General features: G+C 38.8%; 1 protein-coding gene across 1 annotated transcript in view; it reads left to right on the plus strand.

The window, feature by feature from the left end:
- The window catches only part of lrmda (leucine rich melanocyte differentiation associated), a 226,867-nt gene extending 213,418 nt beyond the window's left edge, over positions 1-13,449 (plus strand). Inside the window, exon 7 of the mRNA XM_014987333.2 lies at positions 11,254-13,449. Within this exon, the coding sequence (XP_014842819.2) occupies positions 11,254-11,333 (80 nt within the window). The 3' untranslated portion in view covers positions 11,334-13,449. The remainder of the gene's footprint in view (positions 1-11,253) is intronic.
- Positions 13,450-14,254: the final 805 nt, after the last annotated feature.

Consider the following 14,254-nt stretch of genomic DNA (forward strand, 5'->3'; position numbering starts at 1 on the left):
GCTGGCAACTGTGAGCTCATCATTTTAAATTCTAGCAGGAAGTGACAGCTTGTAATTTAACAACGGCATATTTTTCAACTGCACGTGGTGTCACCAAGAATCCATTTTTCATCGCTTCAGCGTTAGCTGACGCTTCATTTAGATATTCAGTCTTGCAACTTTTAAAGCCATTTACCCGATGAAAGATGATTTTAAGCTCAAAATAATATCTTCATATGCATCAGGCAATTTTCAGATTTAACCAAAGCCCAAAACACAAAACAATGCATATGAATGAATGAATACGTTCTGAAATGTTTTACCTTGCAACAAGTAATTAGCTAAGTTGAGCCAAGTTAATATGAGACTATAACAAATCTGACTTCTATTTGATGGCATACAATCTCAAAAATGGTTTGATGTTTTCCCCCCTTTTTAACATTCAACAGAAGAAAATTAGGAACTAGTCTGTATTGTGCATTTTCATTCTGGATTAAAGTTGTAAAAGTAGTTTACTTCTGTTTAATGCAAAGTACATAAACATTTCTTTGGTGTTGACTGCTTTAGATAGTTGTTTGCTTTACTCATTTTCAGTTTTTTTTGTCATGGCTCTCAAGTAAAAGAAATGCAAACTGGTGACCCCTTCTGCATGCAACTCATAGAGATCATCTATGAGCTGCATATTCTTTGTCTAAATTCATGTAATTAAAAACCATGTATGCACAGTTTGACATTTCAGACAATTGTGCTCTTACTCTTAATTTAAAATATATATTACAGGTAGATTGATGTCCTGTTTCACTTAAACTGGTTTACTCCTCCACCAGATATTTATGAGCAAAGCTTTCCAGCAATATAAAATCATTTCCAAGTATATATTTTTTAATAATTTCTTTTTATAAAAGCCTGATGATTAACTAAAATCACACTAGCTTAATTTATGTCGACTTTAACAGTGTATTTTTCTCTACAGTATGTTCCGATCTCTGCTTCTTTAACTCTTTTTTTTTTCTTGCAGCATTTAGTGACAAACTGTGCTAAATGCTATGTGTCGACCTACCACTTTGCCCATCATAATTTGACTGTCAGCGCTGGAGACAGAGGAAATGGGATGTGAAAATGAGTGTATTCGATTGAGGTCCAACAATGAAGGTTTCAAACAGCTGTGAAAAGAGACAGAAGCCAGCGAACACACAAAGCCGGGGTGGACGAGCAATGTTAAAGGATATTTTACCATGTCCCTTTGGATTAGGCCTGGAGATTGATATCTTCCAGTCAGATGAAGCCCTGACGTGAGTGATCCGGGCCTTCCATCATTGTGACATGCGGCTCTTGGCTAACGCTTATTCGTGTTGATGGGCACACCCTTCGCCACAAGGGCCTTGGCTAACATGCCCACCTTACTCCGTCCCTGTGTGTGTCTGCCTCACTCCACCATCTCTGTTCTTTTATTTCTATTGCCCTTCTCCCCTGTTTTCTGTCACCATGTCATGTCCAATCACTGTACGGCTGGGCAGGCACTCAGTTGGATAGGCAGGAAGCAGGAGCCCAAGGTAGGGAGCTGCCTAACAGGCGTCAGGATGGGCACTGAAATGACTCTAATAATGGCGTCTCCATGTGGGCCAGACTGGACAGTCAGTTAGCAGAGCCAAGACGGAGAGTAATAAGTGTTTGATGTCTGCAGGCAAAGGAAGTGTGAAGGAGCATAGCCGACCCTGGGCACTCTGGTGAGACAGGTGCAGCTAGCCGGGCTCCGAAGTTGTAGATTGTGGAACAAGATGTCAGATGGGTATTGATATGTCACAGTGCAGGTCACGAGGCTGTTTGTTTAAATGAGTGTCTCAGGGCGGTAGCAGCCATGCATTAATTGATGTCTACATCAGATGAGAGGGTAGAGGACAGCCCGATGTGTCTGTCGCTCAGGGAAAGGTGAAAGCTTCAATAAGCAATTGTCAATTTACCAGCATTACCAGTGAATGAAGAGTACAACATGTAACTGTATCCTCAGTCCATGTTCATATGCATGCGTAAAACTCCAGCGGTGCCAACTCTTGTGGGTAAAGTTTTCGGCCATCTTTGATTTGATGGAAATTGCTGCTGACAAGCAGCGAGGTGCCATTCTGTCTGCTGATGCGTGAAGTCCATCATTGTCTGTGTGGTTGAGTTTAGTTAACATGACACTTAGCGACTGACATTGCTTCAGAGCCGGCAAAACACTGTCATTGTCATGTCATTTATCTTTTGCTAGCCAATTTACAATGTGTTCCTTTCTGAATGCCTCACTGAGCACCTCTTGGTTTTTACAGCCGGCGTGAGTAGCTCGACAGAGCTTTGATGCCCTGCGAGTGTATGTCAACCCTTCAAAACATTTTAAACGCTGCACCTTCCGCTAATAAAGCCACAGCTGTCCTTTCTGCTGTGGCTATCTGGTAACAAGCTACTTCCCTTTGAACAGTTTTATGTGGTTGTAATTGACCTGACAATGGGGTTCATTATGCAGTCCCTTTCATGCTGTTTTGCCTGATAATTATTATTTAATGTGTTCAGATGGAGAGCATCATTAATTCATCCCTTCCTCCAATGTCAAAGAGATGAACAGTGAAGTTATCACTCTCTGGTGATTAATATTGCGCTCTTTTGTTATTGAATCCTGTCCCAGTGATTAAACCTTCATTGAGTGACTCACCAGCCGCTCTTATTAACAGCGCCATTAAGGAACACAGTCAAACCTCTAATTGGAATTTTTACTTTTTTCGTCTATTTTGGTCAGAGGTTTGAACCACTTATCTGTGCTTTTCTTTTAATTAGAAATCCTGGGTGTAATGAAGAACTCAATCGATCAGTGTCAGGTCATGCAGTGTGCATGGGTGGTGATTTGTGAGCCACATATTAACTGAGAAAATGAGCGCCTATGATTACTTGCATCATTAGTGGCTTCTTGCGCCCTTAAGGGTAGATGAACTCTAGCAGTAAATAACTTGCTTGTCAATGTTGTGCTTAAAGTTCTTTGCTTTTTTTCTTGAATCATGCAAGACGTTTGTGTTCTGGCTTGTTAGTAGTGCATGCTCCATAGATATTTTTGACTTTGTAAACTGGCATACATCCATCATCTTATCTCCAGCCTTCAGAGCTACTGTAAGAAATGTTCTTCCAGGCTGTGTGTCAAAAATGTCACTAAAATTAATTTCACATATTTTTAATTAGAATGCCCACAATGGCAACGTAGTACTGAAGCGAACTTGCTTTTGGTCCAAATTCAATTCCCCTTCTGTCCTAATGGAGTGAAAACATTGTGAGTGGTAACATGCTAAGCATGTCTTAAGTTTAAGTTGAATGAATGCATTACTTAGTAAAGCAGGACTTGAATTGAAAGGTTTCTGAAACTACACCAGTCCCCACAGTGAAACATGTTGGTGGAATCATGTTTTGGAAAGCTTCTTCCTTAGAAAACCTGGTCAAAGTTGAAGAGATTAAGCCAAATACAAGATGAAGAATTGGTCAAAATTGTAATCTATAGAATTGCAAAACTGGCTGGACCACTCCAAAAGACTTGCAGCTGAAATTGCAACAAAAAGTGGTCTTGTAATGTATTGCCTTAGGGAAGCAGATGTATGCCACACTTTTCAGATTTTTATTTGTTAAATATTTTAGCGTGTATTCTTTTCCTTCCACTTTTATGTGCTACTCTGTGTTGAGGATGCAGAAAAAGAAACAATTTGTTAATGTTGCTCTTCAAAAAGCTTCATCGAGCAAAAATCTGCTTTCTATTGATTAGGGCTGGTTGAGCTACGACTCCTCAGCCTTTCTCAGACAGGCTATCAGCCTTTGGCAACAACAAATCTTTCAACTTCTCATCTCATGTATGCAAACTCTCACACCATTTATCCTCCCTCTATTGGCATTTTTGTGTTACTTTGTGACCATTTTGCCCACTTCCTAAATATTTGTGTAAAACACTTTAGTCTATTTTTAATATTTTACCTTCCAATATAAAAAAAAAATGTAACTTTAACCTACGGTACATAAAAATATTGTTAAACAACAAGTTAGTTTCAAACTCTCATTATTTCTAAAGCTGAATGCCAATATAAGAAAAAGTGCCATGTTCTGTATGTCTAAGTATTGGTTTAAGCTGCAGGGTGTTTTACAATTTATTCCTGACATGTTTGAGAAGTACTAAAGTTATAACCTGGATAATGTTTCCTTTCATTGCCTCTTCTCTCTACATTTTCCCTTGCCTCTCACTCAGTGAAAAATGAGACACATTTCTCTGATAGCCTTTGTGAATGTTGAGTATTAATGGCTAATGAATTACCGATGAACATTGATGTAAATTAATCTCCTTGATGTCCCAGGGTTATATGGTGGCCATTTAAAAGTTTAATCAGTACACTAACGTCGACAACATGCAGGCGATGTCGTTGAATGGACGCAATAAATGATCAGGATCTTGAACAGTGGAGGTATAAGCCCTGGGCTTGGGTCATAATGGCAGCTATTTATGTTCAATGGCTTAAATAGTATTTTTAACTGTTTAGGCCAAATAAACATTATTGAGCTTAAATAATGGGACAGACTCACAATAACAGACAAACTGATTAGAGCAGTCCATTGCCTGTATTATGGTGCTTTTAGCACGAGCTCATTTGCAGCACCTATCTCATGTCACTGTAATGCTGAAAGTTACTTACAGCTCATGTATTTGAGTTTCAAAAAAGTGTCTACTATAAGCTTAGCATTTAAAATGTAACAATGTTGACCTCCCATTGTAATCGTTGTGTGTTACTTGCAGCTATTCACTTTACTCCATTCCTTTCATTTGACTCTGGCTTCATCTTCCTGATACACAAAATCACCATCATATCAAGTAATTAAAATTTTTATCTGCCTTTATGTTGAACATGATGACATGAAATATTTGCTAATAGTACTGACACAACTGCACATTTACATTGTTTTTAAATGTCGTACAAAGATATGTGAGGTTCTGTCCAGTATCATGTTTCTATACACCAGTAACATCCATTAATTGTTCTTCAGTTCCTCCAATCTGTTGTGAAGCCCTATTTCCACAATACCACTGCTGCAATTATGCAAGTGCTAAGCAAATACTGCATCAATAACTAAATAATTGGAGTAATAAATCTCCAGCCCAAGATGGTGACAATTATAGAGAAAAATATAAAACACACTATGCTTCCACCACTATGATAATTTTAGGCCTTCCTTCCACTGCACAGACAATATATTTGGCAAAGCAATATCATAAAAAGCATACTTCATGTATGTGACATGATCTCATGTTTTATTGAAAGTGTTGTATTTGTTTGAATTGCAATGTTCCTGAATAGCATTTTTAGATATGCCAACATATATAGCAAGATAAGATAAAAACTTTATGCCAATAATATATGATAATGTTTACCCACATTTCAAAGGTGCTCTGAAGCTTATGTGACTGTTTATATAGTTTCAATTTTGTAGACTGATTAATATTATGAGCCATCCTAAACTAACGATTGATCCTGGTGAAAGTTGTCTTTAAGGAAATTGGTTGTCTGCAAATGACTGTGGTCCAAGTAATGAGTGTGGGTCGAAAGAAGGGAGGTCAGAAAGAAAAGCAAACACTTGGAAGCAATGAGAAAATAAAAATAATGAGTTGAAGACTCCAAAGAACAGAAAGGATACTGCAAGGGAGAAAAAGAGAAGTGGGTGCAGTCAAAAAAAAAAAAAATGGGAGGACAGATTTGGAGAAGGGACAAGACAAGAAAATAGGAGTGTGCAGAGCAAATTCATTCTGAGAATAGATAACCTTGATGTTAAAAGCTACATCCGTTTGGACATGTCTTTCTGTGACATATTGATGGCCCTTGAAAAAGAGTCGAGCTGATTTTATGCAGGGAGCAGTCATTAAACCCACTCCATCTCCCATCTCTCTCTAACTCCCCTCTTGTGAGTGTGTGCTGATTAAATGCAAAACTCTGGAGCAGGCTTTTAGAAAATATGGGAAGGAATTCAGACAGATTCATGCATGCAGATTCATGGAGGTCGTACTTTTTCATCTTATGTGTTTTCAGTGTACAATCAAATCCAAAAATAAAAAATGAAAAAAAAAAAACTTGCATTTTCAGCGGTTATGCACATCTAATAGAGGGTCTAAATATATTTTATTTTGGCACAAATCTTACCTTAAACCTAAACTTGGCTCCTATTCTACATTTAAAGGTCAACGGACAGAATCAGTAGTAGTCCTGCAATGTTTGAATTTGTACCCAAGACCCCAGTGATATTTTTGCAGTATTGTGTGATGTAGTGACTGCTAAATTACTGGCCCGATGTAGTTCGGAAGTGCCTCCTGGGCAGTATAATTTTATCATTGCTACAGAAAACTCAGATGGAAGGAGCAGCTTGGACTTTGTTGATACTTGTCACTTTCAGGTCAGGTAGCAGAACTCTAAAGGCCAATTCATGATGTCCATGCCCACAAGGGTCAGAGTGACCTAAATACTGTAATCTGTCCTATTTTGCAAGAGTCTTTACACTGCAGACCAAGACTGGTAAACTTCAGAAAAGTGTGCAGTACAAGATTAACTTCAGCGTGTTTGAGAAACCAACCTTGTGTTTGTTTGACTTGATGTACAGTTATATTTTATGCAATACAATATATGTTTCAATAAGGTTTGTTTGTCAGATTAAAAGTACCTATACAGGTAATAAACATACTTTTTGTGACACTGTTGTATTAAAAATGCTTTTAATGGTCCAGCCTTAAATTTGTTTTCATCAAGCTGGAAGTGGAAAACAACAAATATCAAAAATAAACTTGTAGACATTATTCTATGTGCAACGTGCTTTACTAAGTGAATTGGGTTGCCTAAAAAGATGAATTTTTAACAGTATTATAATTTGTTCATAATAGATCCTTGTTTTTAGGGAATTTGCCTTTAAAATGTGTTTCATTTTCGTCAGATGACCACAACCAGAATAGAACAGAATGCTTGCACTAATGTTAGGAGAAAAGTTTTTTTTTTTTTTTTTTTTTTTTGTCATAAAAGCATCTACATCCACATTATTGCTTGCTTTATTGTAGTCAGGTACAAAATACCTACAAGCTTAATCCTATAATCCAACTGAAAAATAGAATAAATTCTATTTAACGCACCATTTTGAATAGGATAGGATAGCCACTTTATTTATTTGTACATTGTCACACCCTTTGAACTATTGGCATTATCTATTTGTATCTTACAAATAAAAGAAACACTACACATTTCATTTGAATATGGTAGAAAACAGATAAATCTTTCACATTTATAACGGACAATATAAAGTCAAGTTCAGATGAGCATCTATTTCAATGCATGGTTCAATGCACGACACCCAGCAAGGAGCAAAGGTAATCTTTCAGAGAAATAGTCTGGAATCATATTATCAGAATTTTTAATTCAATTTTTGTTTTGCTGGTGACATGTAAGGTTGGAATCGTGGTTAGTACTTCACATTTTAGCTCTCAAAATGGTGATAAGTATATATAATCTAAAATATTAGTTGGAAATATTTAAAACAATATTTTCCTGTAAAATTAAATATTGCTGTATTTTTACAGCATTATTTTGCCAATACATCAGAAAACAAGGTCAAAGAATTTAACAATTCCTTTGATAATGTCATAAAATTCATCCTTAATGCTGCATCTGCAGGGGATAAAATGTTCTGAAGGTTTTTACATTTTTAGTGGCGCTAGTTTGACTCAGGAAAAAAAAAATTTCTTGTTTTAAATACAACAAGACGTGTAGCGCAAAGCTGTGACTGTTGCTCCACCAGGCCATTATGGAGGCAATAGCCTACTCATAACTTTGTTAATCCGTCACGTCAATGGGGGTTCCCACTGTTCTCATGGAGCGCAGAGTTTGTGTGCTGAAGATGTAAATATGTATGGGAACATGACAGTGTTAGTGATATAAGCGCTCCCAGCCGTGGCTTAAGATACACAGAGGATACTGTGGAGTACTGAGTTTGGCATGGTAATATTTGTCATTAAGTACGAGTTCATCAGGCAGAACCCCAGAGGCGTGAGCGTAGCCTCCGAAGGCATTATGTAAGCGTGAGTTTGGCTTAGTTACTCCCTTCCTCGTTTCCAGCAGGCCAATCTTTCTCCTGGTTTCTCTTGTAATAAGTGCAAGCTCTCGCTGTGAGGGGGAAGAAAGCAAGCTGGAGTGTGCTGTTTATGCACACAATGCGGCACTTAATGTAGTGCAGAAATGGAGAACTGTCACATTTGTGCACTTCTTCACCCACTGGGAAGCAGACAGCAGACCCTGATCTTTGTTCTTCCATTTCTTCTAATTTACTCCTCGTCCTCTTTATTACACACAGGCGTACATTAGCGCTGCTGGAGAGAGCTACAGGTCACTCATCGTCCAGACCTTTCCAATTGGTGCCGGAGAGCTACAAAGTGTGGCCTCTCCAATCATTCTCAGTACCCATGGGCTGAAGTTGAGTTCAGCAGAGTGTGAAGGCTTGTGGGGCCTTTACTTTAGTTCCTTCATCTGTGAAGGTTATCTCTGAAAGGCTTTGGTTGCAAACCTACAAATATATCCCCTGTAGGTAATGTCTTATAGGAGACTTGGTTCTGGTGCCTCAGTGGGTAATCTCTTTAAGGGCCCTACTCCTGGAGAGAGTGAGTTTTTCGCTGGGTACACTGTGAATATGTGAAAGACCCTGGCAACCATTTGATCTGAGTGCTGTGAGATACCCTGAGTCCTGTGGTGTCAAGCCCAGTATACAACCGTGGCACCTTTGTCCCAAGGCAAATCACGGCAGCTGGAATTCATCCCCCCACTTCCCCTACACTTCCAACCTCCACACTGTCAAAAAAAAAAAAAAAAAAAAGCATATACACACTCATGCGCACACAAACACACACACACACATGTATACATCTCTCATACACCGGGGGAGCAGGCAGGCATGGAGCTGGTCTTGGATTTTATCGGAGGTGACAGCTTCTCACACTTCAGTGTTTGGATCACCTCAAGTAGCTGGGCTATGAGGGGAAATGAGCACTGCTCCACTACAAAGTCCAGATTTAGATTGACTGAGCTTGTCCCCGGGCCTGTGGGCTTCTGCTGCTGCCGTACTGCTCCTCCGCCTGACAGAACACCCACCACTGCTGCAAGGGACTGGTGCGCTGTGTGGGTTCCTGTGCATCTCTGTGCACCACATATGTGCACTTGTGTGTTGCGTGTGTGTGTGTGTGTCTTGGTGGAGCCTACTTTGAAGAGTCAGAGAGAGCGGGGAAAGAGAGCGATGTGTCAAGTTTGGTTAGAATTGAGGGTGGCATCAGAATATGCTTGGCACTAATATGGCACCAGTATCTCTGTCCCCATTCCTGCTTTTTGTCACTTAGTTGCCATTCTCTTCCCTCTCTTGACAATGTCTTTTTGGATTATCTGATTGGACTTACCACTTGGAGCGTCCCTCATCCCTCTGTGACACTGCCTCCCCCATATGTCTCTCCACTCCTGCCTTGTCTCTGGCCTGCCTCCTTTCCCCTCCTCCTTTAATGCGCTTCATGTCTATTTAGAAAAGCTGGTGAAAGCCGTATCTGTCCTGCTGTCAGAGGATCATTGACAGCACTAATGCCACTTGTCCTTGCCTCATTTGGAAAGAGATGACACTGAGGTACAGCCCTCTGCACTAATCAAGACGGGATGTTAGTGTTTGTGACGTTAGCACCACAGCAAACTGACCACAGAGCGTTTGGGCCAGCCATCTGCCTGAACAGCACCACCTCTCTGTACTACAGAAAACCACCACAGACAACCTTCAGTTCTATAACATTATAGGTATGTAGATAGGGGCCAACGACGTAGACGCATATACAAGAGCTTAAGTTTGTATTTCTATTTAACCTTTTTAGGTGTAAATGATTACAGGTTTAGCTACTTGACCTCATCTTTTGGAGCTAATACATAAACGTATTATTCTTCTTTCAATATTGAACATAATTACACAATGAAAACACTTTGAAATTACTAATATTTGAGTATATATATATATATATATATATATATATATATATATATATATATATATATATATATATATATATATATATATATATGTGTGTGTGATAAAAAAAATTGAAAGAATAGTTTACCTTTGTAAAAACTTTGGGTTTTCCTTTTTATAGCATGTATTACAAAAAATAACTAATACTTGAATACTGTATTAAATATATATTTTGTAAAATAAATGTACCTTACCCAGCTAAGATAGCAGCTACAGCAACTGATTGGATTCCATGTGGATCGAAGTTGATTTCACTTACACCAAAGCAGCGTTGTGTCTGAGCTCTTATGTGTTTGGTTTAGGTAAAGTAATTTTCTCTATACAAGAAGGAGAAATGTTTGTCATTTCAGACAGTTTGAAAGTAGATCTACAGCGTTTCAGTGTAATTGTCTCCAGGTGTCAAACGACCGTTTTTCGTTTGTTTTGAGAGAAAGACTTTCTTTAACTTAGTTTTTTTGTTGTTGTTTTATTTTTTTACTTGCTTTCCTGTTATGACAACTGTACAACTTTGCTGTGCTTTATGGAAATCGAGCAGAACTGTATAATTAGCTGTATAAACAGCATTTTTTCTGCCTTTCTGTCACAAGTAGTGATGAATGATTCATATTAATAGCAGAGGCAATTTTATATCACGGAGAACAGTCTGCTAAATCAGTTTTACTAATATTTTAAAACAAAGAAAAGATGATTACAGAGCTAACTTGTTTGCAACTGCCTTCTGTTACTTACTTGGAATCAACGCAGCCTTTTTCCTGGAAAATGTGGCTTCTTACCTCCACTCTGAGGTTTCATAAATGGTGCTAACATTTTTTTGGACTGTCAGCTCATGAAAAGCTTAAAAGAATAAAACAGTGCAGCTCTGCTACAGTCATTCAGCCTTTCTGTCATCTGCTAAAAGGCTTTCTCTCACTTTTTGCAGCTCAAAATGACAGGTGTCCTTTTAAATGACTTGCCACACCACATCCACACTGAAGAGTGTTATTGCCATCATGAACAGCAGTGCTACATTCGTGGCTCTCGCTGATTGGAGAGCAGTTTTGAGTTTCTGACCGGCCGCTCACCAGACAGGCTGTTCAAGCTCAAAATTTTGCAGTTCAGGTCACGAGTCCATTTCTCTGCTTCTCCAGTCCATGAATTGCTGGCATAAAAAGATAATCTAACCGTGATTTACACCTAAACTTTGTTTTATTCTCTTTTTAGGGGTATTCGCCAAGTGTCGCTACATCTACTACGGCAACCACTCAGAAGGCAACAGATTCATCCGAAACGATGAGCTCTGATGTCCACAGGATGCTCTCAGAGGAGTCGTGTTTTTTTTTTTATTTATTAAAACCACTGGGGAATTTTTTTTTTTCCAATCACCTAATCTACTGCTGGAAAACAAAAGATAATTTTTATCCAAACATGCTGTTATACTTATGCATGATGAATACTTTTGTGTTCATATTAAATTTTAGAGCCATTGTTTTAGCCTCCTCTCCTGAGCTGAGCCTACTTCTGTTTTCCTGCTTGCAGCTCAGAGTCAGAGATGACACTCCCACTGACATGATTGCCTCTAAGCATCAGCTGCAACACAACTCTCTCTCTCACACACACACACACACACACACATAGACACAAGGACCATCTCCCTGCCTTATTGTCTTACACACAGCGAGCAACAAACATATCCAGGCAATTGCTTCCTTTTCTTTGACACCCATGATGGATCACTTGTCCACAACAGCTACTAATCAAGGGTGAAGGGGGTGGCGGTCACACACCTGGGCCCCGACATGGACTCATCTTCTTCATTCTTGATTTCTCTGTTTTTGTTTTTTTTCTTTCTTTTCTCTCCTGCGCTCGCTGGACTTAAACTGCTATTTAAGTCATTAAGATAAGAGGCTGGAGAAACCGGTGAAAGCAGCAATAGCTGAGAATCGGTGTCTTCAGTAACATGCACAGCAGCATTCCAGATTTTGACATTGTTCTAGACAGTGAAATTGTGTTTGTGGGAGCTGTAAATAAGTTTCTATTCTTATTGCTGTTTACATGTTACCGAGCAATGTGGGATTACATCCTCCTACACCATTTGATATGTTTGGCCCATCTGGAGCCCTAATTACCTGCATGCCCTTCAAAACATGAAGCTTTACTCTTTTTCTTGCCATTAACGGTTCTCCTTTTGGCACCTGCTCGGTTCTCCACTAAATCTGTTGAAATTTCTGCTGGATTCACTGTTAAATTGGAAGATATTTTTATTTCTTTTTAACAATTTTTACTAAAACAACTACCTTGGTGAGGATCCCCAATAAAATCATTCATGCTTTCCATAAATTGACATTCTTAAAGATTTAGGCACCCTAGTCAAGTTATTAAACAACTGATCTCCAAATTCAACTCTGTAGCAAACAGTAAAAAGTTACGGATTAAATATCTGTAAAAACACGCCTATGCAAAATGTTCATAAAATGTCACCAGCATTTCATGTTTAAGGTTGGTGCAAGCACTTTATCACCATAAACACGAGTTCATATCTAGCTACTGACTTGTGCAATGTGCACAGTTCAGCACACATGGTTTATAAACCCTAAAACAGCTTAAAAGTAATGTGGCAAACATTGATGTTACCGAAAAGAGAGATACAAAGTGAACTTATAACTAAACTTAGCTAACAATAGCTAACTAGTTAATGTTATCTAAGTGAAATATTCTGTGAAGTGAAATTATTCTCTAGAGCGAACTAAAACCATTAACACAAACCACTGACTATTTTCTTATCACACAACATAATTAGTCCATCTGTCCATTTCTGGTAGAAGTTTATTGAAGTCCGATCAGATTGTTGTACAGTTCAAAATGGCGGCCTGTTAAGACTGATGAGACTCGTTCCGATCTTTTTTTCTAACCTAACAAGTTAAAACAACCCAGCAGTGAAATGTCATCAACTTACAACATAACTGAGTTGGACCACAACAGGTAAAACTCATCAAATGGAGTGTAAAATTTATCTTTGGTATATTTTTCCTAAAAACAATAGAAATGTCGGACTGAAATAATACTTTACTGCCGGATTCTCATAATTCATCTACCATTATTGTTCTTAATCCTGTTGAGTTTTTTTCCTACTATGTCTTAGCCTTTGTTTGTACTTGCTGTGGTGTTTTCTTTATTTGTACTGAGGCACACTTTCAGATATTAACAAGCTGTGAAGACATACACTGGAGTTTCTGTTTATGTGAATATTCTTGTTTTTTTATTATTACTGTTAATCTCGCACACTGTGTTTCTGGTATGATGGCTTCAAGGGAACCTTCCAGATGAAGATTTTGAACAAGCATTTAATTTCTAACAACTGATCTAAGAAAAAATATATATATATATCATTGTTGTGTGATTAAAAGGGCTGAACTCAAATGTGTTGAAGTTGTGTTGCTATATTTATGTCGACTCCTGGACCGGTTCAATACATTGATACCTAACGATGAAATATTATTAGTTTTACATAAAGCCTATAAATGGATCAAAAGTTATTTCAGTGTTAACTTGTTAATCCAGCTGAAATGTTATTTCTTATCATGACTACATTTTTGTGAGAACATTGAGAGGTTTAATATCTGTGGGGCTCAAAAGCGGCCATGTTTATGTTCAGTACAGCATGTCACTCATCTACAAGCAGATAAAGAAAAGGTCAGAGATAGCCTAATGCAATGTTTGTTCACAATGTCTCTCTTTGTTTAGTTCCCTGTTTTTATTAGCTTAAACATTTGTTCCAGTTCCAGAGACGTGTTTATGCGTGTGAGGACGAGAGAGAGAGTGCCTTCCTGCGTGTGTTTATACACTTCACAACTTCCTACAGGATTGTGTGACCATATTCCAGATGACATGCTGCTCAGGAGCCTGGTCACTAGTGCTGGCGCTTCAGAATGACAAGGTTTATTTGTCTGTGTTTTGATATGCTCAGAGGAAACTGGGGCTGACAGCCGGAGGAGGCAGGAAGAGGGGAGCCACAACAAGTCCCCCCCCCCACCCCTCCACAAAACACAAAATGTCATCCTTCCCCTGGCTGCGGCATGCACCCAGCCATCCTGCTGAAAAGAGCAGACATTTAAAACTTTGTGACATGTGTCACAGGCACTGCCATTGAGCCTGTGCCACTGACGGAGCTGGAATTGACAGGCTCCGAGCCACCGGAGCTGGCTGGGGGACACACCGAGTTTGG

Source organism: Poecilia mexicana, unplaced genomic scaffold, assembly GCF_051168715.1.
Source record: "Poecilia mexicana isolate PSO_F unplaced genomic scaffold, ASM5116871v1 scaffold_15, whole genome shotgun sequence".
In the NCBI taxonomy this organism is placed as follows: domain Eukaryota; kingdom Metazoa; phylum Chordata; class Actinopteri; order Cyprinodontiformes; family Poeciliidae; genus Poecilia; species Poecilia mexicana.